This window comes from Entelurus aequoreus, linkage group LG12, assembly GCF_033978785.1.
Source record: "Entelurus aequoreus isolate RoL-2023_Sb linkage group LG12, RoL_Eaeq_v1.1, whole genome shotgun sequence".
NCBI lineage: Eukaryota > Metazoa > Chordata > Actinopteri > Syngnathiformes > Syngnathidae > Entelurus > Entelurus aequoreus.
The window spans coordinates 10409923-10436252 of NC_084742.1; the positions used below are offsets into that span (position 1 = coordinate 10409923).

The 26330-nt window shown below is 41.2% G+C and overlaps 1 protein-coding gene across 1 annotated transcript in view; it reads left to right on the forward strand.

Moving 5' to 3' along the window:
- The window catches only part of lrp6 (low density lipoprotein receptor-related protein 6), a 53172-nt gene that overhangs the window by 23287 nt on the left and 3555 nt on the right, over window positions 1–26330 (forward strand). Inside the window, exons 3-13 of the mRNA XM_062064649.1 lie at window positions 12591–12788; window positions 12859–13055; window positions 13140–13271; window positions 15931–16327; window positions 16403–16574; window positions 22062–22278; window positions 22358–22647; window positions 22720–22946; window positions 25146–25330; window positions 25680–26006; window positions 26085–26287. Coding sequence (XP_061920633.1) covers window positions 12591–12788; window positions 12859–13055; window positions 13140–13271; window positions 15931–16327; window positions 16403–16574; window positions 22062–22278; window positions 22358–22647; window positions 22720–22946; window positions 25146–25330; window positions 25680–26006; window positions 26085–26287 — 2545 coding nt within the window. The remainder of the gene's footprint in view (window positions 1–12590; window positions 12789–12858; window positions 13056–13139; window positions 13272–15930; window positions 16328–16402; window positions 16575–22061; window positions 22279–22357; window positions 22648–22719; window positions 22947–25145; window positions 25331–25679; window positions 26007–26084; window positions 26288–26330) is intronic.

Below are 26330 nucleotides of genomic sequence, written 5' to 3' on the forward strand. Positions count from 1 at the left end.
CACAGAATGTGGATTGTTACAACCATGCTTTAATTGTCAAAGATGTTTAGTAATATCGATCCATCTATTTTCTACCGCTGTACATTACATGTTGTACAAGTTAATGGTCTTCATATCTCGACATGGCAATGTTTGAACCTTCCCTATCAATTGATAAAATTGTATATTCAGCCTGCTAATCATTCTGTAATTGACGACTCGACCAAAACATGTTATAAAATAATTTACACATATTCCTCAACTGGTGTACTAGCATTTATCACGGAATAACATTACAAAACCTCTCTGACAAATAGGGATGAGTACCTTTCACATTATGTTCGATACGGTACTCCTTGGACCTGGAATCGATACGGTACTCAACGGTACCAATTTTTGGTACTTTTCTGTGTTCATGTGGTAAAAAATGTTTGTAATAATGAAATCTTAAAATGTTTAAATGTAACATTTATTTATTTATCCGCTTCGAAATCACCTGTGTTTTTCTCAAGTGCTAGCAAGTACTCGCAACTCGCAGGTGCTAATTCAGACGTGACATGGGTTGGAATTGGGGGTTAAATCACCAAAAATTATTCCTGGGTGCAGCCACCCCTGCTGCCCACTGCTCCCCTCACCTCCCAGGGTGTGATCAAGGGTGATGGGTCAAATGCAGAGAATAATTTTGCCACACCTAGTGTGTGTGTGACAATCATTGGTACTTTAACATCATGCGCAACCCAGGCACCAAAACATGGCACAGCTGGATCTTACGTGAATCTGTGCCCGGTAGTATCGGTGCCAATAAAGTACCGGATCCGGTGCCCATCCCTTTTGACAAAGCATGATCGTAGTGCAAGACATTTTTATTTTGTAAATGTAGTTAAACTGTATAGCAAAGCGCTTTTATTTTGAAGCCAGAAAAGGGATTGATGTGAGAAAATGTCTTGACATGTTTTGATGTGGGGTCGACTGTTGGCAATAAAAAAAAGTCTCCTTTCGACTTCCTGGCGACAGTCTTTTGTTTCGGTTGAGCTTTTATGTGATCTTACTTACTAAATCAGTCACAGTAACAATCTAAATGTTATGTTATCACCTTAACCGTAATCTGAACAGGGAAGTGAAACACCACCCACCTGAACGCCGTGAGCAGCAGGCGTTTGCTGCAGGGATATTGTCTCTCCTCACGGCGAAAAAGAGTCCTTTATTAGGGATGTCCCGATACAACTTTTTCACTTCCGATACGATACCGATATTGTAGCCTTGAGTATTGGCCGATATCAATACGATACGATATAGGCACGAATCATACATATATTTATTCCTTATTTTGTTGTGTGGAATGTTAGAAAAGGCTTGATAAAGTGATGTTACTGTTACTAAGAGTATTACCTCAACAAATCCAATAAAAACAAAATGTTATATTTAAAGTGCAAAATAACCACTAATACCAACATAATTATACAATTGAATAGAATAAATTAAAAATAAATTAGAAGACCCTGAAAAATAACCTAAATAAATCAAATTTTAAAAAAACAAAAACGTTTTAAAGTGCAAACAATTCAAGTTCACTTCAGTTATTTTTTTACTGTCAGCATATGTTGTAAACAACTGTGGGCAGGGACAAAAACAACACAATATTGCCCACTGTCCAACTGCTCTAAGTTAAGAGTTCACAGCTCCAGTTTCACTGACTGACTGTGCCCAAAACAATTTAGTAATTACTCTTAGTCATCACTGAAGAATAGTGTAAACACAATAAACATATTACTCTAATAACAAGAGCATAAAACAAATAATAATCAGTCAGTGCTGACTACCCTTATTACTCCTCCTCCTCCTTCTCCACTTTCTGCAGTCTGAGCATAATGTGGAGATTTTTTTTTAAAGAAGATAAGCATTTCGGCATGCTGTGCGGCAATACACTTTTTAACCTCTTCGTGCATCTGGGGTATAGTTTTGTCTACAATGTAGTGGCGGCTAGGAATAATGTAGCGAGGTTCGAGGTGCTCCATTAAGCGTTTAAACCAGACATTACTCACCACCGACAGGGGCTGGTCATCAAGCACAATAAACTGGGCTATCTTTTCTGTTATGGCCATTGCCTTTTTGCTGTCCCGTGGTAGTTTGTCACGTCTTGCAAAGCTTTCGGCCAGCGTGGGTTGCTGAAGCGAGCCAGAGGTTTGTTGCTTCGCCTTGCTGCTCTCGCGAAAATCCTCATGTTCTTTTTTGTGGTGTTTTTTCAAATGTGCGATGAGGTTGCTTGTATTGAACCTTCCCGGTTCTGTCCCTCCACAGGACACTTGCGCCTGACAAATGTTGCATTTAGCGGCAACGTCTTTGTCCGAGTTTACGTTAAAATACTTCCACACAGCCGACATCACTACACTTTGCTGCAAGCACATGCGTTGTCGTTGTTGTGATCACGCGGGCTGTGCATGCTGGATCAGAGACGCTCTTCTTCCGCGGCCGGCACCAACGTTAATTAAGGGGCATTGCCGCTACCTACTGTGTTGGAGTGTGATCAAACCAGAGTCACCTATTATAGAAGTGCTGCAGCGGAAAATGGACAACTTATATCGGAGTTTTTAGATTCAGTCCGATAAAATCTGATATTCACTTTTTTGGCTAATATCGAACTGATTTCCGATATCAATATCGGATCGGGACATCCCTATCCTTTATTGCCGGGAAAACAACTTGCCATGGCTTTGAACCTAATATTTCCATAAGATAGCTTTTCCTTTGTCCATTTCTGCTCGCTTGTGGCTCATCAGTAGCAAGTGAACCACAGCCAAGTTCCCCTGCTATGGCACCGCTCAAGGTTAAAAAAGGACGCGTGTGCGTTAATCGCCTGTAAAAAAATGAGTGCCGTTATTGGAATTTATAGTTAACTCTTTATTATCGCGTTAACTTTTGACAGCCCTACTAATAACTTAACTTTTAATAGTGTGAATACCTCACAAACTGATGCTTGGCTTCGCTGACCTCAAATATATTTTCTGGATGACAGTTTTATGAGGAGGCAACTTGCCTGAGTGCAGCTCGATAGCCTCCAGCCCCCCCACGACATTGAGAGAAACAAATGGTGAAAAAAATACATGGATGGATTGAGGATTTATCTAGTCGAAAGTGTTGCTTTGCAGAATGCAGACTTTCTTACCTCCTCCAAGGAGGTTATTTTTTCTCTAGGATTTGTTTGTCAGCAACGTAACTCAAATAGTTACGGATAGATTTTGATTACATTTTTCAGGAAGTGTCCCAAAAACAATTCCTCTCATCAACTACAAACACACTTCACTTCCTGCTTACGGCGTTCCACGCCCCCCACCTTGGCACACCGTGCTGCGCACAGGATTCTGGGAGATTTAGTTTATTTTCGGGTTCGGCCAACACTAAAGCGCCGGACAAAAATTATACTCCCAAGTTTTTGTTTGATACAGTCAGGCGTCACAGTATTATTGTGAAGACTTTGAAACCTAAAAACCGCGGTATCTACAATACTGTTACACCCCTACCATCTCTAGTATATTTTTGGCAAGTCTGTAGTTGATGCAGTATGCCGAGCTATTAAAGATAAGTAAGGCAAGTAGAATTGCAGACGCAGCAGTAGCCCCCATAGTGAGAGATGAACTTGGTGTTGACCCATTGTCACCTTTATAGGCTCAAACATACTGTGGCGGAACATACACGAAGCAAAGTTCACATTTTTCAACTGCGCTCACTTGTTTCACAACACTGCTCGGTAGGCCTGGGCGATATGGCCTACTGTTTAAAGATACCAATTAATACAAACGACAGACATAATTCAGACTGTTTAAAGATACCAATTAATACAAACGACAGACATAATTCAAAACTGCTTATTGATAATATTTTTACCAATGATTTTGATAATAACACTACAAGTGGTCTACTTATAACCGACGTTAGTGATCATCTGCCAGTTTTTACAATATATGATGGAAACTACAAGAAGAACATGGAAGACAAAAGGACATTTCAAAGACTATGCACAGAGAAGAGGATGACTGCCTTCAAAATTGAGCTACAAAAGCAAGATTGGGACAATGTGTACAATGAAAAAGAGGTTGATGAAGCATATGAACATTTCTTAAACAAGTTCATAATACTTTATGACAAACATTGTCCATGGATACAACTCAGTAATAAGCAGAGAAAGAATAATCAACCATGGATGACAAAAGGATTAAAAAATGCTTGTAAGAAAAAGAATACACTATATAGAAAATGTATAACACAAAGAAGTAGAGAGGCAGAAATTAAGTACAAAAAGTATAAAAACAAGTTAACACACATACTACGATCATGTAGGAAAGAATATTACAGTGAATTATTGGACAGGAACAAAAATAATATGAGAGCAACATTGGGCATCCTCAATAGCATTATTAAAAATGGAACTAAGAGGGAATACCCTCAATACTTCTTAGACGGAAATAAAAAAAATGACAACATAAAGGAAGTAGTTGAAAGCTTCAATAATTATTTTGTAAATATTGGACCAAAATTGGAAGAAGGGATTCCAGACCCAGTTCCAATTGAGGACTATAATGATACCATAGAGAGAAATCCCAACTCCATGTTCCTCAGTAATGTGACACAGGAGGAAATAGTTACAATCGTGAAAAAATGTAAATCTAAGACTTCAACTGATTGTAACAGAATTGATATGGAAACGATAAAAAAGGTTATTGAAGAGATCTCAGGACCATTAATGTATATTAGTAACCTATCATTTCAAACAGGTACATTTCCAAACAAAATGAAAATAGCTAAAGTTGCACCAATTTATAAGACTGGAGACAAACATCAATTTACAAATTACAGACCTGTTTCTTTACTTCCACAATTTTCTAAAATCATTGAAAAACTGTTCAATAACAGATTAGAGAGTTTCATAAATAAAAATAGAATACTCGAAGAGAACCAATATGGATACAGAGCTAATGTTTCAACTTCAATGGCTTTAATTGAAATTACAGAAGAAATTACCAATGCAATAGATAGTAAAAAATGTGGTTTTTATGGATCTAACTAAAGCATTTGACACAATTAATCACAATATTTTAATCAAAAAACTAGAACGATATGGCATCAGAGGGTTAGTCTTAAACTGGATAAGAAGTTATCTAACGAACAGGAAACAATACGTGAAGCTAGGCGAACACACATCTACAACGCTAAATATATCCTGTGGTGTACCTCAGGGATCAATACTAGGACCTAAATTGTTCAATCTCTATATAAATGACATTTGTAAAGTTACAAAAGATTTATAGTTAGTACTATTTGTGGATGATACAACAGCGTTTTGTTCAGGAGAGAACACACAGGAGGTAATACAAATAATAACAGAAGAAATTAACAAATTAAAAAGATGGTTTGACAAAAACAGACTATCATTTAATCTCAGTAAAACTAAAATAATGCTATTTGGTAACAGTAGAAGGGAAAGTCAAACACAAATAGACGGAATAGAAATTGAAAGAGTAAATGAAACCAAATTTCTAGGTATAATGATTGATGATAAATTGAACTGGAAATCTCACGTAAAAAATATACAACATAAAGTTGCAAGAAACACGTCAATAATGAATAAAGCAAAACATGTTCTAGACCAAAAATCCCTTCATATTCTCTACTGCTCACTAGTGTTACCATATCTGAGCTACTGTGTAGAAATATGGGGAAATAATTACAAAAGTACACTTCATTCATTAACGGTGTTACAAAAAAGATCAGTTAGAATAATACATAATGTTGGATATAGAGAACATACAAACCCTTTATTTATTGAATCAAAAATACTGAAATTCCACGACATAGTGAATTTGCAAACAGCTAAAATTATGCACAAAGCAAACTATAACCTGCTACCCAAGAATATACAACAATTCTTCTCAAAAAAAGAGGAGAAATATAATCTTAGAGAAAAACGTAATTTAAAACATTTGTTTGCACGTACAACACTTAAGACCTTCAGTATATCAGTATGTGGAATTAAATTATGGAATGGATTAAGCAAAGCAATCAAACAATGTACTAATATGATCCACTTCAAGAAACTCTTCAAACTTAAAGTGTTTACAAAGTACAAAGAAGAAGAACCATGATAAACATTCTCAATTTATTTCATCCATCCATTCATTCATTCTTAAAGTAATCTTATTTATCTCATCATATGAAATATGACTTACTTCACCAATTATTATTATTAAATTTTTACTATTATTTATTTATTTATTTTTATTGTGATTACTTATGGAGTTTATTGTGAATAAATTGTGAACAGGAAGCGAACAAAAAGTTTTAGCAACTGTTATGTAAAGAAAAGGGGTAGGATTAAATAAGCTCTGCTTCTTCCTACTCCTTTTCGAACATGTTGAAAAGAGAAACTGGAAATTGTGATGTATCATGTTGTATGCTTGCATGTTCGAAATAAACTCAAACTCAACTCAACTCAACTACCGTAATTTTGCTTTTTTTAAAAAAAAAATCAAAAACCAGTTGTTTGAAATGACACTGCATCTTACTCTTAGCAAAATTCTAATTTGAATAATGTTTTTCTTTTTAGACCTGATATAAATTGTAATTTTTATGCAATAATTTTCAAATAACTAAGTTAAGAGCTTCCTCTAGGACAGGGGTCGGCAACCTTTACCACTCAAAGAGCCATTTTGGCAAGTTTCACAAATTAAAGAAAGTAATGGGAGCCACAAAAAAAATTTAAAATGAAAAACACCGCATACAAAGCTTTAATGCTTTGTGCTATGTTACCCAGGGGACTCCGACACACGTACCGGCACGCACTTTAATGTGGAAATTTGGTGTTAGTGCAGCCCACGAGTTTTGAATGAATGGCACTTGATAGCGTCATACTTGCCAACCCTCTCATTTTTCCCGGGAGACTCCCGAATATCAGAGCGTGATGACACTGCATTTGGCGCCCTCTACAGTCTGCCCTAACAGTGTACCTGCTCGACCACACGTAGAATGCAATTTCAGCTTGCTCACGTAAGTGACAGCAAGGCTACTACTTCAGCAGCCACACATCTTACACTGACGGTACCAATACCCAGAATCCCATGCAGCCCTAACTCTTCCGCTCAACCAGCGCACGGAGAGGGGGGGGGGTTGATGTGTGGGGGGATTTGGTGGTAGCGGGGGTGTATAATGTAGACCGGAAGAGTTAGGGCTGCATGGGATTCTGGGTAATGGTTGTGTTGTGTTTATGTTGTGTTACGGTGGGATGTTCTCCAGAAATGTGTTTTTCATTCTTTTTTGGTGTGGGTTCACAGTGTGGCGCATATTTGTAACATAACAATGTTAAAGTTGTTTGATACGGCTACCGTCAGTGTAAGCTGTGTGGCTGATGAGTAAGTATGCTTTGCTGGCCCCTGTGTGTGCAAGTGATAACATCATGCAACATGTGGCTGGACTGGCACGCTGTATGTATATGCAATAAAGGACAATTACTGCAGTGCAATTAGAGCACGCCCTTTATTTGGTAATTAGAGTGTAAATAGGATAATTGTTTCCCTGGTAGTAATCTATGAGAGACACTGAGATCCATAATTCTCCTGGGAAAATCGGGAGAGTCGGCACGTATGTAGCTGAGCCGCATCAGAGTGGTCAAGGAGCCGCATGCGGCTCCGGAGCCGCGGGTTGCCGACCCCTGCTCTAGGAGGCAATACTTCTGCTTAAATCAAATACTTCTGTAAACAAAAATGTAGCATTGTACATTGCATGTAAATAAATAACCATCTGCAACATTGAGAATAATAAATTGCAAACTTAAAACTTCTGTCTTGAAAAAAATGCTTCTGTAAATGAAAATGTAGCATTTCAGTAAATCAATAAAGCTACCAATAGTCATTAAATATGGATACAATTATATCAGATTAATGAAGTGCAAACTTAAAACTTCTGTCTTGAATTCATTGATTAAATGCGTTATAATTCCGTGAGAGATTTGCAGCAGCATTGTTCTCCTTTCTCATCATACAGGGTATCTTGTGTAAATGATTTCAACACAGTAAGCTGCTTATTAGGAGGAGTTTGTTGTTGTTGTTGTTGCTGTTGCTGCAGTTTTGTCCACCCCGTAGAGAGTTGCATTTCCCCCACTCAGCTCGATAATAACATTTCAGATGCTGAAATAAGTTTGTTGTAGAGTTGTCCCGATACCAATATTTTAGTACCGGTACTGGTACTAAAATTGTTTTGATACTTTTTGGTAGAGATGTCCGATAATGGCTTTTTTGCCGACATCCGATATTCCGATATTGTCCAACTCTTAATTACCGATTCCGATATCAACCGATACCGATAAATACAGTCGTGGAATTAATACATTATTATGCCTAATTTTGTTGTGATGCCCCGCTGGATGCATTAAACAATGTAACAAGGTTTTCCAAAATAAATCAACTCAAGTTATGGAAAAAAATGCCAACATGGCACTGCCATATTTATTATTGAAGTCACAAAGTGCATTATTTTTTTTAACATGCCTCAAAACAGCAGCTGGGAATTTGGGACATGCTCTCCCTGAGAGAGGTTGAGGTGGGTGGGGTTGAGTTGGAGGGTGGGGGGCGGGGGGTATATTATAGCGCCCCAGAAGAGTTAGTACTGCAAGGGGTTCTGGGTATTTGTTCTGTTGTGTTTATGTTGTGTTACGGTGCGGATGTTCTCCCGAAATGTGTTTGTCATTCTTCTTTGGTGTGGGTTCACAGTGTGGCGCATATTAAGATTAAAGATTAAAGTACCAATGATTGTCACACACACACTAGATGTGGTGAAATTTGTCCTCTGCATTTGACCCATCCCCTTGGGGAGCAGTGGGCAGCAGCGGCGCCGCGCCCGGGAATCATTTTGGTGATTTAACCCCCAACTCCAACCCTTGATGCTGAGTGCCAAGCAGGGAGGGAAACGGGTCACATTTTTATAGTCTTTGGTATGACTCGGCTGGGATTTGAACTCCAACCTATTTGTAACAGTGTTAAAGTTGTTTATACGGCCACCCTCAGTGTGACCTGTATGGCTGTTGACCAAGTATGCCTTGCGTTCACTTGTGTGTGTGAAAAGCCGTAGATATTATATGATTGGGCCGGCACGCAAAGGCAGTGTCTTTTAGGTTTTTTGGTGCTCTGTACTTCTCTCTACGTCCGTGTACCACTCCGTACAGCGGCGTTTTAAAAAGTCATAAATTTTACTTTTTGAAACCGATACCGATAATTTCCGATATTACATTTTAAAGCATTTATTGGCCGATAATATCGGTAGTCCGATATTATCGGACATCTCTACTTTTCTGTACTTTTTGATACTTGACCAAAAATTGCATTATTGGCTTTATTTTAACAAAAAATCTTAGGGTACATTAAACATATGTTTCTTATTGCAAGTTTGTCCTTAAATAAAATAGTGAACATACTAGGCAACTTGTCTGTTAGTAGTAAGTAAACAAACAAAGGCTCCTAATTAGTCTGCTGACGTATTCTGTAACATATAGTGTAATTTTCCATTCTATTGTTTTGTCAAAATTATTAAGGACAAGTGGTAGAAAATTCATTATAAATCTACTTGTTCATTTACTGTTAATATCTGCTTACCCCCGCGACCCGACCTCGTATAAGCGGAAGAGGATGGGTGGATCTGCTTACTTTCTCTTTTAACATGTTCTGTCTACACTTCTGTTAAAATGTAATAATCACTTATTCTTCTGTTGTTTGGATACTTTACATTAGTTTTGGATGATACCACAAATTTAGGTATCAATCCGATACCAAGTCGTTACAGGATCATACATTGGTCATATTCAAAGTCCTCATGTGTCCAGGGACATAGTTCCTGAGTTTATAAACATAATATACATTTTAAAAAACGAAAGAAGATTTTGTGATGCCAAAAAATATCGACGTAATCCTAGTAGTATCGCTCCTGTACTTGGTATCATTACAGTGTATGTCAGGTGTAGATCCACCAATTGTGTTTGTTTACATTTTGACGCCGGTGAGCTATGGTGTGTAGTGAAGCATGTTTAGCTATTCCTCGTCCTGCAGGGATGATACTTGTCAGAAACTTACTTTATTTGTCGCCATGGAGGCGAGGATTAGTGATTTAGAAGTAGCTAAAACACTGTTGACTGGGGCTGGACTTTAGCCGCTAGCTAGCTACCCATGTCTTAAAGCACCTCTTCCATAACTTCACCTTTATCGTTAGTTTTTAAGCCAAAATGCGTCCGTTCTCCCTTTTCTGTTTACACGCTGTGTCTGTAAGTACTGTGATTGTGTGCTACCAAACATGATCCTCTGCTCGTAAACCAGCAATGACACGACGGGGCCGCGTGGGGATGGGGGGACCGGTACTTTTCAGAGGCGGTTTGGAACCGAAAATAAGTCATTAGTATTGCGGTACTATACTAATACCGGTACACCGTACAACCCTAGTTTGTTGTGCTGTTCTTTTTTTAAGAAACTTTGCACCGTGCAGTCATTTGTTTCACGCCGGTTGCCGCAATTCTAAAGCACTGACAACTCTTTTCTTTGGAACAAATGTCTCGCTCTCGTTAGCATTTGCTATGTTTTGCTATGTTTTTCATATTGGCCCGTATTTTATGTGACACCGATCCACCAAAACATATTAAAAGATCAAAATCAGGTCAAGGAATAAATGAAATGTTTTCCACTCCTCACTTCTGAGACTTTGACTACGTTTACAAAGCACGCCAAAGTGGCCCAAATTCGAATTTTTTAAGATCAGATTTTTTTTCCAGCTCACTGTATACACTGCAAGTAAAATGTGACTTTTATCAGACAGTCCCCAATGTGGCCTCGACATCACTTGCATGCGCACCTTGATAAAGTGATAACAAAGTAAGTTGACCGGGAGGAATTCACTACTACTATACCTTTAAAAAATTGTTTTTTACGTAAAAGTAAATGAAAGTAATATAATGTATGAATGGATGTATATAGTGTAATATATTTGGGAGGTTTCAATCTTTTTAAGGTTGTTATGCAGAGGAGACACGGACATCCGCATGGATCTACAGGAGCTTTACTTTTCAACTCACATGTAAGCTAATGCGCCATAGCGTCAATTCCGGTCTTTCAACAATCACTATTTCTTCAGAATCAAAATACATATTCATATATTACATATAGCCTATTATTTGCGCACTATTGACAAGTGATGCACCGAAAATGTGGTCGTCTAAATAAGGAACCGAAACCGGTTGTTGTTATGAAACATCCATTTCCGCTAGCAACTACGTCTCTCCAGCGCACACGACTGACGTAGCTCGTCCAAAGCTGACGAAAAAAATCGCATTCAGGTCAGATTGCGTTTAGACTGCAGTCACATTTGAAAAGATCAAATTCCAATTGGATTCAGGACTACCTCTTTTTCTGTCATCTTCATTACTGTCCTATAATATGGTCCGCTACGACTAAGTCTGACCTGAACAAACTGCAACTTGTTCAGAACAGAGCAGCTAGACTGGTGCTTGAATGTTCTTTTGTGCACTGATATTTCATATATGCATTCACGCCTGTCCTGGTTATCTGTTGATAAAAAGATGCATTGTAGTCTCCTTATTAGAACTATCATGTTAGATCAATCACCAGATTACTTTTACAAACAGTTTTTAAAATCAACTAACACGCATATTCATGACACTAGGAATGCCAGCAATGGCTATTTGGCACTTCCTACTCCCAGGACCAATCTCCTCAAACATACAGTCATGTATAGATGTACAGTATATCATTCTGGAATCGGTTGCCATCTCACATTAATCTCTCACAAAGTAAATTGTCATTCAAGATAGCTTTGAAGATACACCTATTGCAGCTGCCCACATGACATTAATTTTTAATACTGAGTGTTATCTTATGTTGTACTTTTATTTTGTAAAATGTTTGGTAATGTATGTATTCTTTGTATTATTTTGCATGCTCCTATATGGACCCCAGGAAGACTAGCAGTCGCCTTGGCGTCAGCTAATGGGGATCCATTCAATAAACAATAAACCTCCTGATGTGGCGTGAATCTGATGCCAAAAGATCAGATTTGAAGCACTTTGAAACTTCTAAACTGGCAATAAATCAGGTCTGTGTCACTTGAGGGCAAAACAAATCAGATTTGGTGGCAAACCCAATGTTGATGATTGGCTGCAACATTTTGCTCGGAGCAGCCGGTGGCGAGTACTACTTTTGCAGAATACTCGCCTTCCTCATCTCTTGTAACATTTAATGGCCGTATACATTTTTCATGTCTCTTTATTTCACTGCTTTGTAAAGCTTTGGAGTACGCCATGACAGACACAAATGTTACCAACACGCAAGGATTGTGGGAAATGTAGTGTTTTACGGAAGTTTCACAGGAAACTACAACGCCTATGTGGGTCACTGGATGCTCTCTAATACACCTGCGACCCGCACCGACCAGCGCCATGGGCGACTACAACGTGTCACATTCTGTCTTTGTGGTTGCCTGTCAACGGGCGTGCTTTTCGAGTCTTGTTGATGGCCACCCCATTACAACAACAACCTCTTCATCACTTCCTGTTTGTTGTCTCCACACAGATTCATGTACTGGACTGACTGGGGGGAGGTTCCCAAAATCGAGCGAGCCGGGATGGACGGAACCAATCGCTCCATAATCATTGATAGAGACATCTACTGGCCCAACGGGCTGACGCTGGACTACAACCAGCAAAAACTGTACTGGGCAGACGCCAAGCACAACTTTATCCACCGCTGTGACCTGGACGGCACCAACAGGTAAGGGGCAGCACCGTGCGTGCGTGCGTGTGTGAATGCGCGCGCTGATGCACGTTTCATGTTGTTTCAGAGCGGTGGTGGTGAAAGGAGAGCTGCCTCATCCCTTTGCCCTCACCCTGTATGAGGACACGCTGTTTTGGACTGACTGGAACACACACTCCATCCACTCCTGCATGAAAGACAATGGCGCCGTACAGCGCGTTGTCCACTCGGACATCTTCTCGCCCATGGACATCCATGTCTTCAGTCCCAAGAGACAAGTCCAGTGTAAGTTTGCTTGTGGTCGCTGATATGTCCTCGCCGCAGTGGTAAAGTTGTCTAACTTTTTGATTAATCTCCCGTGACACGCAGCCAGCACGCCGTGCTCGTTGAACAACGGTGGCTGCTCTCACCTCTGCCTGCTGTCACCTGACACGCCCTTTTACCAGTGTGCCTGTCCCACCGGGGTCCAGCTGCTCCAGGACTCCAAGACCTGCCGAGACGGTGAGTGGACTATTGTCCCACGCTAAAAGACTTATTATTGCTGTTGTTATTATTATCTAGCGAGTTAATCAGAGAAATGTTTTAATTTGAAATGTTTTTTAATTGCACTTTTTATCTGAGAAATTAAATCAGAGCAACTGGACTGGCTTGATTTTCTTTACGGATGCACACTATTTTTTTTCAAGATGCTTAGGCCAATACAGATAACTGATAACTTATTTATTTGTATTATTTTACAATTTAAATTGAACTTGGGCAGCACGATGGCAGAGGGGTTAGTGCGTCTGCCTCACAATACGAAGGTCCTGAGTAGTCGTGAGTTTGGGATCTTTCTGTGTGGAGTTTGCATGTTCTCCCCGTGACTGCGTGGGTTCCCTCCGGGTACTCCGGCTTCCTCCCACCTCCAAAGACATGCACCTGGGGATAGGTTGATTGGCAACACTAGTGTGTGAACGTGAGTGTGAATGTTGTCTGTCTATCTGTGTTGGCCCTGCGATGAGGTGGCGACTTGTCCAGGGTGTACACCGCCTTCCGCCCGATTGTAGCTGAGATAGGCTCCAGCGACCCCGAAGGGAATAAGCGGTAGAAAATGGATGGATGGATGGAAATTGAACTTTGTGCACACCTTGTTTTGTGGCTGGCATAGGGGCAACTTCTTTAGCAGTGCAGGCGTCTTGGTAGGCTCTCAAAACAGTCTGAGTGATGTTGGTGTTTCAGGTGGCTGATGAGGTTTGATGTGTTGAAGCACAATGTTTTTATTTTCCTTCTTTGCGGAATGTTTGCATAACACTTTTGCAAATAGCACTCGAAATGCCTTCCTCTGAAACAATCCCACACGATCGACGCCATATTTGTTTACAATTAATTCAGTGGAAGTTTACAACAGGACAGGCAAGAGAAAAGTAATGCTAGATTTGCATCAGACTAACCCACCTACAGCATAGTACAGGTAATCTCACGTCATTGGAGCGTTTACTTTTATTGAAGATATTTTTAAATTAAGTTAAGTTAAAGTACCAATGATTGTCACACACACACTAGGTGTGGTGAAATTTGTCCTCTGCATTTGACCCATCCCCTTGTTCACCCCCTGGGAGGTGAGGGGAGCAGTGGGCAGCAGTGGTGCCGCAACCGGGAATCATTTTTGGTGATTTAACCCCCAATTCCAACCCTTGATGCTGAGTGCCAAGCAGGGAGTTAATGGGTCCAATTTTTATAGTCTTTGGTATGACTCGGCCGGGGTTTGAACCCACAACCTACCGATCTCAGGGTGGACACTCTAACCACTGGGCCACTGAGTAGGATAATAAATGTTATTAGACTTATTGGATGTCATAATTCCTCATATCTTGTCTATTTACTGTAAAACCCATGATTCGTACCATCAGATCTCCCTTCCTTTTCTGGCCCCTGTTGTCCTGCGTAAACGCAATTACTCATTCATACATTGACTTGTCCCAGCACTTCCATTCTGATGTTGGACTGCAATTTGTTTGACTTTATGGATTATTTCCAGTGTTATCAAGAGTATTTCTGCCTTTTTATTTTGTACAAGTTTGCCACTGTCAATAAGTATTTGCGGGAAGAGCTACCACACAAATTAAATGACTGGCAATGTAGTCGTGGCTGAGACGGTGTGCTGTGGGTTTAACCTGTGGATTTTTTATGTCTGTGTTTTAATTTTTAAGCTGAAGTATTTCATTTCTTTTATGAATTGCGCTATCATTATTAACCTGCAAGCATCTGTGGTTCTTTGACGCGGCTGCGTTGCACGTGTGCATGGAATGTTGCCGGGGCATACAGTAGCTCTTCCAATCGTGCCAGAGGACGGGAAGCGTGCCGTGCCTGTGCACAGATCAGTGGGCTCACACTAGCCAAATGTTGCAGACTTAGCATGGTAGCAATGAGCCAAATTTCAATACATTTGTCCGTGTTGAGAGCATCCAAGTGTGGTCTTGGGACTCTGAATCTCCTTAAGGGAGGTTGAAGTGCGAATGTGATGAGCACTGATGACTTTTATATTTCTTGTGTCGTTTGCTAAAAAGTACAAGGGGAAGAAATGTTGTGGACTTCAGAAAGTTTGGTTCACATTTTTCTTAAAGTACGTCACAGAAGACAAAAACATTTGCAGACTATTTTCTGCTTTCCCAAAAGGAGGAAGCATCATCATCCTCAGCAAAATGACCCCTCCCCCCACCACTGGGCGGTTGTTTGGGTGAATGGCAGCTTGGACGCTCCCATCTCCTTTTATTTACATTTTTTGCTTCAGTGCCCTGGCCCGCAGGAAGGGGGGCTTTTGTTGAAGGTGGGGTCACGTGCTCCTGCCGCAGACAATGCTGCCTTTCACTGGTGGAGCTGAACTATTTGAGCTCCTTAAATGAGTGTGTGCTGAAACGTGGCGGCGCCATTGTTGACGTGGGCCTCTCACAGCTTTGTGACTTTGTTTTCTTTGTGCTGCACACACACACACACACACACACACACACACACACACGATTACACACACTACATCATGCAACTTGCCGTCATCATTGTGTGTGTGTGTGTGTGTGTGTGTAATTTTTGGATTTCAAATGTTTCGAGCATCACAGGAACTACGATGCCCTGCGTCGACCTTGTCTATACGTAGACGTCTTACAAGCTGTGCCTTGGTGTGCAGGTGCCACTCGAATGTTGCTCTTGGCTCGACGAACGGACCTGCGCCGCATTTCTCTGGATACGCCCGACTTCACCGACATCATCCTGCAGGTGGATGACATCCGTCACGCCATCGCCATCGACTACGACCCCGTTGAGGGTTACATCTACTGGACAGATGACGACGTCAAGGCCATCCGCCGCTCCTTACCTGACGGCAGCGACGCCCAATTTGTAGTCACGTCGCAGGTCAACCACCCAGACGGCATTGCGGTTGACTGGATAGCCCGGAATCTATACTGGACCGATACCGGCACCGACCGCATCGAGGTGACCAGGCTCAACGGGACGATGCGAAAGATCCTGATCTCTGAAGACTTAGACGAGCCCAGGGCCATCGTCCTGGACCCGGTGGCTGGGTGAGTGGAAAATTAAATTCCTTGTTTTTCGTTTTTGCACATGAAGACCTCATCTTTTCCTCGTGTTGGTGTCAGGTACATGTACTGGACTGACTGGGGCGAAGTCCCAAAGATTGAGCGTGCCGACCTGGACGGGATGGAGCGAGTGGTGATGGTCAATACCTCTCTGGGTTGGCCCAACGGCCTCGCGCTCGACTACGAAGAACGCAAGATCTACTGGGGGGACGCCAAGACTGACATGATTGAGGTGGGTGGTTCTTCTATCTGAATGAATATATTGATGGAGCGTTTTGCAACTTCAAACATTATTTTAGTTTGTGTGTGTGTAGGCGAGTGAGACTGTTGCGTGCTCCCTCCTTACGCTCGTTACTTTCTCTCTTGTGCGGTGACCCCGCCTCACCCCCTCCCCGCCTCTGGTGTTGCTCAGACCTCCCTCCCTCAGCTCGAGCACATCTGGTTCCGATTGGGGCCCGCACGCCAGCTGCGGTCGGCTGTGTTTAGAATAGAAGCAGAATCTGAAAGTACGCCACACTGTGGTGAAACATTCCCAATCCAGAGAAGAACTTTTAGCTGGCGATGGAAACGGGATTTTATATTTATACTGACCACATATGTACACTACTTGTGTGAGGCTTGTCTCTCCTGTGGACGTGTGCGTCAACACATAGTGGACCGACTCCTACATGCAGTGATGTCAGCAAACATGGCGTGTCAAAGTGCTGAGTAGGGCTAAGTTAAAAAAAAAAAAAAAAGGATGTTATTGGTTATAGATCGATATATTTAAAATTTTGCATTATGTACTCACCTTACATGATATCGATTAGACCCACCCTGCCACCTACTAGCTTTGTGAGTGGAGCAGCAGTATCACACGATGATAATGCTAGCTTCCAACAACAAGCCATCCAGGGCAAAACACAAGAAACTAAGGGGCTTTCTAGCATGACCACTCAATTTTTCCGCAGGCAATGAGGATTCAGTAACAGAGGCCATCGCAAATTTTGTTGACAAGGATTTACATCCCCATTTGCTCGGTGGCTCGTTCACGTGCTCAAAGGGAACCCCGCTACGTTTTGATCCTGCAATGTAAACATGAACTGAAACTCGGGCTGCAGCTATAGATCATTTTAATATTTGGCGGTGAGGCTCAGATGGTTTAGCAGCTGTATCAGCATATTGTGGTCCCTGGTTCGCATCCAGCTTCTGCCATCTTAGTCGCGACCGTTGTGTCCTTGGGCAAGACACTTCACCCACCTTACTCCTGATAGGTTGTGGTTAGCGCCTTGCATGGCAGCTTCCGCCATCAGTGTGTGAATGGGTGAATGTGACGTACAATGTAAAGCACTTTGGGTATCATGCAGGTGGAGTAGAGTGCTATATAAATACATACCATTTACCATAGTAATCGAGTAATCTATCAATTAGTTTGTTTGATTAATCGAGTAAATAATTTTTCTGCTTGCCATAACCTTCCTTCTTTTTTCCTAACAAATGCGTCATCAACATTGAAATTAACATGTGTGGATGAATAATAAAAAAAAAAAAACTCTGCTGTTTGCCACCACACAAATCACGGCACCCACACAGCACCACTCCTTGGTGCGCTTTATTGCAGTGAGTGTGCAGAAACAATGTCCGCTTATTTTTTTAATTTTTTTTAATAATTTGTTTTAGTTACTCATTAAACAATTAATCGAAGTACACTGAACAAAAATATAAACGCAACACTTTTGTTTTTGCTCCCATTTTTCATGAGTTGAACTCAAATGTCTAAAACTTTTACTATTTACACAAAATACCTATTCCTCTCAAATATTGTTCACAAATCTGTCTGAAGCTGTTAGTGAGCACTTCTTCTTTGCCAAGATAATCCATCCCACCTCACAGGTGTGGCATATCAAGATGCTGATTAAACAGCATGATTGTTGCACAGGTAAAAGGCCACTCTGAAAATGTGTAGTTTTATCACACAGCACAATGCCACAGATGTCGCAAGTTTTGAGGGAGCGTGCAGTCGGCATGCTGACTGCAGGGATGTCCAACAGAGCTGTTTGCCCATGAATTGAATGTTCATTTCTCTACCATAAGCTGTCTCCAAAGCCATTGCAGAGAATTTGGCAGTACATCGAACTGGCCTCACAACCGCAGACCACGTGTAACCACACCAGCCCAGGACCTCCACATTCAGCAGATGCACCTCCGTGATCGTCTGAGACCAGCCACCTTGACAGCTGCTGCAACAATTGGTTTGCATAACCAAATAATTTCTGCACAGACTGTGAGACAGGGAAGCTCATCTGCATGCTTGTCGTCCTCATCTGGGTCTCGACCTGACTGCAGTTTGTCGTCGTAACCGACTTGAGTGTGCAAATACTCACATTCAATAGTGTCTGGCACGTCGGAGAGGTGTTCTCTTCACAGATGAATCCCGGTTTTCACTTTTCAGAGCGGTTTGTTGATGTCAATGTTGTGGATAGAGTGGCCCACGGTGGGGGTGAGATTATGGTATGGGCAGGCGTATGTATGTTAAGGACAACGATTGCAAGTGCATTTTATTGATGGCATTTTGAATGGACAGAGATACCTTGACGACATCCTGAGGTCCATTGTTGTGCCATTCACCTGAGATCGTCACCTTATGTTGCAGCATGACAATGCACGGCCCAATGTTGCAAGGATCTGTACACAATTCCTGGAAGCTGAAAACATCCCAATTCTTGCATGGCCAGCATACTCACCAGACATGTCACCCATTGAGCATTTTTGGTATGCTGTGGATCGGCGTATTCGACACCATGTTCAAGTTCCTGCCAATATCCAGAAACTTGGCACAGCTATTGAAGAGGAGTAGACCAACATTCCGCAGGATACAATCAACAACCTGATCAACTCGATGCGAAGGAGATGTGTTGCACTGCGTTAGGTAAATGGTGGTCATACCAGATACTTCTTTGACCCCACCAGATCCCCAATAAAGCAAAACTGCACATTTCAGAGTGGCCTTTTATAGTGGGCACCCTAAGTCACACCTGTGCAATAATCATGCTGTTTAATCAGCTTGTTAATATGCCACACCTGTGAGGTGGAATGGATTGTCTTGGCAAAGAAGAAATGCTTACTAACACAGATTTGTGAACAATATTTGAGAGGAATATGTCTTTTGTGTATTTAGTAAAAGTTTTAGATCTTTGAGTTCAATTCATTAAAAATATGAGCAAAAACAGTTGTGATTATATTTGTATTTATATTTCTGTTCAGTATAACATAATATAGCTCTAGGCTTTTTTGCAATTGATTAATCGTTACAGTCCTAACTGAAACTGTTATTTTTATTGGTTATATTTGTAACTGAAGCCTTGTTCACTCTGCAGGTCAATTCCGATTTTTTTTGTCCAAACGCGACCTGTATCTGAGTTTTTTCATGTCAATGTGAAGAACAGTGCAATTCTGAATTTTTCATATCTGACCCGAGCCCCTTTAGTATGTGGAAATAAATCGGATATAAATGCGATGCGTCCTCAATGTGAACGCTCGCGCGCTCAGGTCGCATTCATCCGACCATAACGTCATCAATTAGCGATAGACGTCATATCTATTCACCAAAATAGACAGTTACAAATTAAATAGTTGACAATGGAGCAGAAAATGTTGACTTTGATTGCACAAAATCCTAAAATCCTTGAAATTGCCACAAATGTGCCAGTACTGAAGCCGACCAGAGCTCAAGCCGTTTTTACTTCTTTAAACATTGCAGTGCGTGCGCCGTCATGACATCAGTCCGCAAGAGGTGTCAGATTGCATTCACAATAGAAATTGCATTTTTTTTGGAATGTGAACGGCCACTAAAAAGATCTGATTTTGACAAAAAGATCCGAATTAGACATCCGACCCTGCAGTGTGAACATAGCCCGGGAGTGTTGTAAGATGTGGTTTAAGGTCACTATTAAGAAAGGTACGGCAGCCGTAACTCGGACATACTTTTGTTTACATCTTCATCTCCCCACACGCAGCACTGTCGTCATGGGAGCCGGAAAAACCAAGAGCACACTTAAGGCCTTCACAATAAAATTGCTGTACGGTACATCCCATCTGACTGCTCTAATTACATAACAGTCTGAGAAAATTAGCTTACATATTTACTGTTACTATTATTATACTTGAAGAAACAATACCACAATGCAATTTGCAGTAACGGAATGTTGCAGTACAAGTACCTTGTAATTTCACTTGTGAACATGAGACTATTACAGAGTTGTACATTACTTAACTAACAATCATGTTTGAACTGTTTTTTAATAAAAATTGCAAAGTACCAACATAAACACTACATTATAAGCAGATATATTAACAGGTCATATGCAAACTTAAGTCTGGCAGATTCCGAGTGAGGAATCCAAAAGTTTAAGCTAAAATATTCCCACACTGGTGCGGTGGAATTTGGTTTTGTGATCGTTTTGTCCATGTTAGTTGCTTCATGCTAACTAGTTGCACTGTGTGATGCTAGCGGGCCAGGGGCCCCGCCTCGCCACACAAAGAGTCGAAGACACCTAATGGGAACGAGAGAATTCACCCCCTTCTTTTCATTCAGCTATGGCACAATTGCGCTTAACTGCTGAAAGCGGCGAAAGGCATGAATGCTCTTGAAGCATGCACATGCGGATTTATCGACGCTGGAAATTACCAGCTTAATTTTCATTTATCGTCAGTTAATTGACTTATCAAGGCCTAGGTTTCTGTATATATTTTGCATATATTGCATGTTACATGCACGTGTCACATTGGAGGTTTTCACCACACAGCTTAATCAAAGCCTGAACATGACGTACGTTTGACATTTTAGTCAAGTTACCTGCAAGGAAGATGGTAACGTGTTTAAGAGCAATGAGAAGTGTGCCTGCCATATGTTTGCAGTAATGGAATGTTGCAGTACAAGTACCTTGTAATTTCACTTGTGAACATGAGACTATTACAGAGTTGTACATTACTTAACTAACAATCAAGTTTGAACTGTTTTTTAATAAAAATTGCAAAGTACCAACATAAACACTACATTATAAGCAGATATATTAACAGGTCATATGCAAACTTAAGTCTGGCAGATTCCGAGTGAGGAATCCAAAAGTTTAAACTAAAATATTCCCACACTGGTGCGGTGGAATTTGGTTTTGTGATCGTTTTGTCCATGTTAGTTGCTTCATGCTAACTAGTTGCACTGTGTGATGCTAGCGGGCCAGGGGCCCCGCCTCGCCACACAAAGAGTCGAAGACACCTAATGGGAACGAGAGAATTCACCCCCTTCTTTTCATTCAGCTATGGCACAATTGCGCTTAACTGCTGAAAGCGGCGAAAGGCATGAATGCTCTTGAAGCATGCACATGCGGATTTATCGACGCTGGAAATTACCAGCTTAATTTTAATTTATCGTCAGTTAATCGACTTATCAAGGCCTAGGTTTCTGTATATATTTTGCATATATTGCATGTTACATGCACGTGTCACATTGGAGGTTTTCACCACACAGCTTAATCAAAGCCTGAACATGACGTACGTTTGACATTTTAGTCAAGTTACCTGCAAGGAAGATGGTAACGTGTTTAAGAGCAATGAGAAGTGTGCCCGCCATATATTGCGTTTGTGTTTGTGTGCCGCTCGCAAGCAACATGCTGGTACTGAAGGGAAGCAAATAGAGCGGAATCCAGCAGCAGGCATGACGGTCAATGAAACAATCTTTCAGATGATGAACACGGATGGCACAGGGAGACGGGTCTTGGTGGAGGACAAACTTCCTCACATTTTTGGTTTCACCCTGCTTGGCGACTACATCTACTGGACTGACTGGCAGCGACGCAGCATCGAGCGTGTCCACAAGCACACGGCCGAGCGGGAGATCATCATTGACCAGCTTCCGGACTTGATGGGCCTCAAGGCCACGTACGTGCACGAGGCCTTAGGTAAGTGCCGTGCGCTCTGTCAGGTCGACGAAGCGTTATACAGTATGTTGAAAATAACGCTGCATACGTTCTCTGGCAGGTACCAACCCGTGTGCAGACAACAATGGCGGCTGCAGCCACTTGTGCCTGTTTAAGCCTGTGGGTGTTCAGTGCGGATGTCCCATCGGTCTCGAGCTCATTGCAGACATGCGCACCTGTATCGTCCCCGAGGCCTTCCTGCTTTTCTCACGCCACACCGACATTCGTCGCATCTCACTAGAGACCAACAACAACAATGTGGCTATCCCGCTCACTGGCGTCAAGGAGGCATCGGCTTTGGACTTTGATGTCACGGACAACCGCATCTACTGGACAGACATTACTCTGAAGGTGAAACATATTTGTTTGTTTGATGGGCACAATTGTCCCAAGCCTCCATATTAACCACTCCTCTGCCCACAGACCATCAGCCGAGCCTTCATGAACGGCAGCGCCCTCGAACATGTGGTGGAGTTTGGTCTCGACTATCCAGAGGGGATGGCTGTAGACTGGTTGGGGAAGAACCTGTACTGGGCAGACACTGGCACTAACCGCATCGAGGTGGCCAAACTGGACGGGCAGCACCGGCAGGTCCTGGTCTGGAAAGATTTGGATAGTCCAAGGGCTCTGGCTTTGGACCCGGCTGAAGGGTTAGCATCGCATGTGGATGTTGTGATTGGGACACTTAAACCAACTTGCCTCCTGTGCTACCAACACTGGTGTAAAAAGGTTAATGAATGTTGTTGAGGTGTTATATATATATATATATATATATATATATATATATATATATATATATATATATATATATATATATATATATATGTATATGTATATGTATGTACATATGTATGTGTATGTACTGTATATATATAAAAAATACATATTATATATGTACATATGTATGTGTATGTACTGTGTGTGTGTATATATATATATATATATATATATATATATATGTACAATATATGTACAATATATGTACACATATATATGTATATATATATATATATATATATATACACAGTACATACACATACATATGTACATATATATATGTATATATATATATATATGTATATATATATATATATATATACACACAGTACATACACATACATATGTACATATATATATATATATACGGTATATATATATATATATATATATATATATATGTATGTACATATATATATATATATATATATATATGTACATACATATATATATATATATATATATATATATATAATCTGTATATATATATATATATATATATATATATATATATATATAATCTGTATATATATATATATATATATATATATATATATATATATATATATATATATATATATATAATCTGTATGTATATATATATATATAATCTGTATATATATATATATATATATATAATCTGTATATGTATATATACACACACATTATATACAGTACAGGCCTAAAGTTTAGACACACCTTCTCATTCAATGTGTTTTCTTTATTTTCATGAATATTTATATTGTAGATTGTCACTGAAGGCATCAAAACTATGAATGAACACATGTGGAGTTATGTACTTAACAAAAAAAGGTGAAATAACTGAAAATATGTTTCATGTTTTATTTTTCTAGTTTGTTCAAAATAGCCACCCTTTGCTCTGATTACAGCTTTGCACACTCTTGGCATTCTGTCAATGAGCTTCAAGAGGTAGTCACCTGAAATGGTTTTCACTTCACAGGTGTGCTTGAAGGGTGGCTATTTTGAATAAACTATAATGTTAAACATGTTTTCAGTTATTTCATCTTTTTTGTTAAGCACATAACTCCACATGTATTCATTCATAGCCCTAAATCACAAGAGTCTCAAAGGGCTGCACAAGCCACAATGACATCCTCGGTTCAGATCCCACATCAGGGCAAGGAAAAACTCAACCCAGTGGGATGACAATGAGAAACCTTGGAGAGGACCGCAGATGTGGGTGAATGTAGATTTAAGTGTAGTTTGTGCACACCTAGAGGTAAGAAAGACTTAAAGGTGGATTTGACAAACTGTACCTGTAGATTTGTCCTGACAAAGACGACTATCTTTCAGCGATGGTAAAGGGCTGGTCATACAGCACCATCATTTCCATGATGTAATCACAGATTAAGCCCTCGGATCGTCTCAGGCAAATGTTTTGCACTTTTCAAGTGCCGCGGCGAAATAACAAGCCCCGGGCCTTTCTTTGTGCCTGGCTTTCGGTAGCTTCTTTAGCAGCAGGCATCTCCGTAGGCTTACACAACGCCGCCGTAGCTATGCTATTATTTCAGGTGGACGATATGATTTAATGTCTTCAAGCACAAAGTTTTTTTTTCCCTTCTTTCGGATTGTTTGCAGAACATTTGCTGCAGATGGCGCACAAAAGGTCTTCCTCTGAAACAGTGAAGAAGTCCCACACAATCGATGCCATGTTTGTTTACAATGAGCTCATGCTTACAGCACGGCACATAGGAGAAAAGGAGCACTTGATTTGCTCATCCTAACTCACTTGCAGCACTGTACGGGTAATGTCACCTCAATGGAGCGTTTTTTCTGTTGTGCGGTTATCTGATTTATCGGTGTGATGATGTCATAATTAATTTATTCCTCAGATATTTATTGTGCACCCCGAGAATGTTTTTTGGTGGTCGGAGAGGTTGTTGGAGCAATTTCTGTTAGTCTATGCCCGAATTAATCTTATCAGCACCAATATGTGAATGTGGACTGTATGACTAATGGGTTTTAGTCGGAAGCGTTTAGGGTCTCTGGAAAAATGTGCCATATAAATCCTTTACTATTACTAAAAATGTTCTTCTTGTCCTCCTCTTCAGCTACATGTACTGGACGGAATGGGGCGGCAAACCAAAGATCGACCGATCGGCGATGGACGGCACGGGTCGCATCACTCTGGTGGCGGATGTGGGCCGAGCCAACGGACTTACCATCGACTACGCCGAGCGCCGCCTGTACTGGACCGACTTGGACACGACGCTGATCGAGTCGGCCAACATGCTCGGTAAACAAGATTTTTTTATGAGAATACACTTAAAACACACACTCCAGCAGTCAAAATAATCCCAAAACCTTCTGGACTTTCACTTCTTGGCATGCAGAACACTACCAAATTTCTGTCCTCAGCTTTGGCCTGCCACTCTGAAGAAGGAAAATATCCCCACACCCAAATGTAGAAGAGTTTAACACCTGTTTTTTATTAGCCACTTAGCATTAGTCAATCTGGATCATTGTGTGTGCAAGTTTGTTTTTGTATAGTTTTTTTTCCCATTTCTGAAGCCACTAATAGTTTATTTTGTTTTGCTCTTGTACTTTGCTGATTTATGTTCAACATTGTGTGTGTGTTTTTGCAGGTCAGGACCGAGAGGTGATAGCCGACGACCTACCCCACCCCTTCGGCCTCACCCAGTACCAGGACTACATCTATTGGACGGACTGGAGCCAGCGCAGCATCGAACGTGCCAACAAGACAAGCGGACAGAACCGTACCATCATCCAGGGCCACCTGGACTATGTCATGGACATCCTGGTCTTTCACTCGTCCCGACAGGGTGGCTGGAACGCTTGCGCCTCCACCAACGGTCATTGCTCGCACCTCTGCCTCGCCGTTCCTGTCAGCAGCTTCGTATGCGGCTGTCCTGCCCATTTTTCGCTCAACTATGACAACAAGACTTGCAGCGGTAAGAAGCCCCGCCTCCCCTGCGATCAGTGCAGGCCAGCGTTGGCGTGCTTGGCCGTAAACATGTCTGTCTTTACAGCGCCCACGTCCTTCCTGCTATTCAGCCAGAAGACGGCCATTAATCGGATGGTGATTGATGAGCAGCAGAGTCCCGATATAATCCTGCCTATCCACAACCTGAGGAACGTGCGCGCCATCGATTATGACCCGCTGGACAAACAGCTCTACTGGATCGACTCCAAGCAGAACGTAATCCGCCGAGCTCAGGAGGACGGGAACCAGGTGGGTTTGAAACTGATTCGGGGGAAAGAGAGTCAATAGTTGT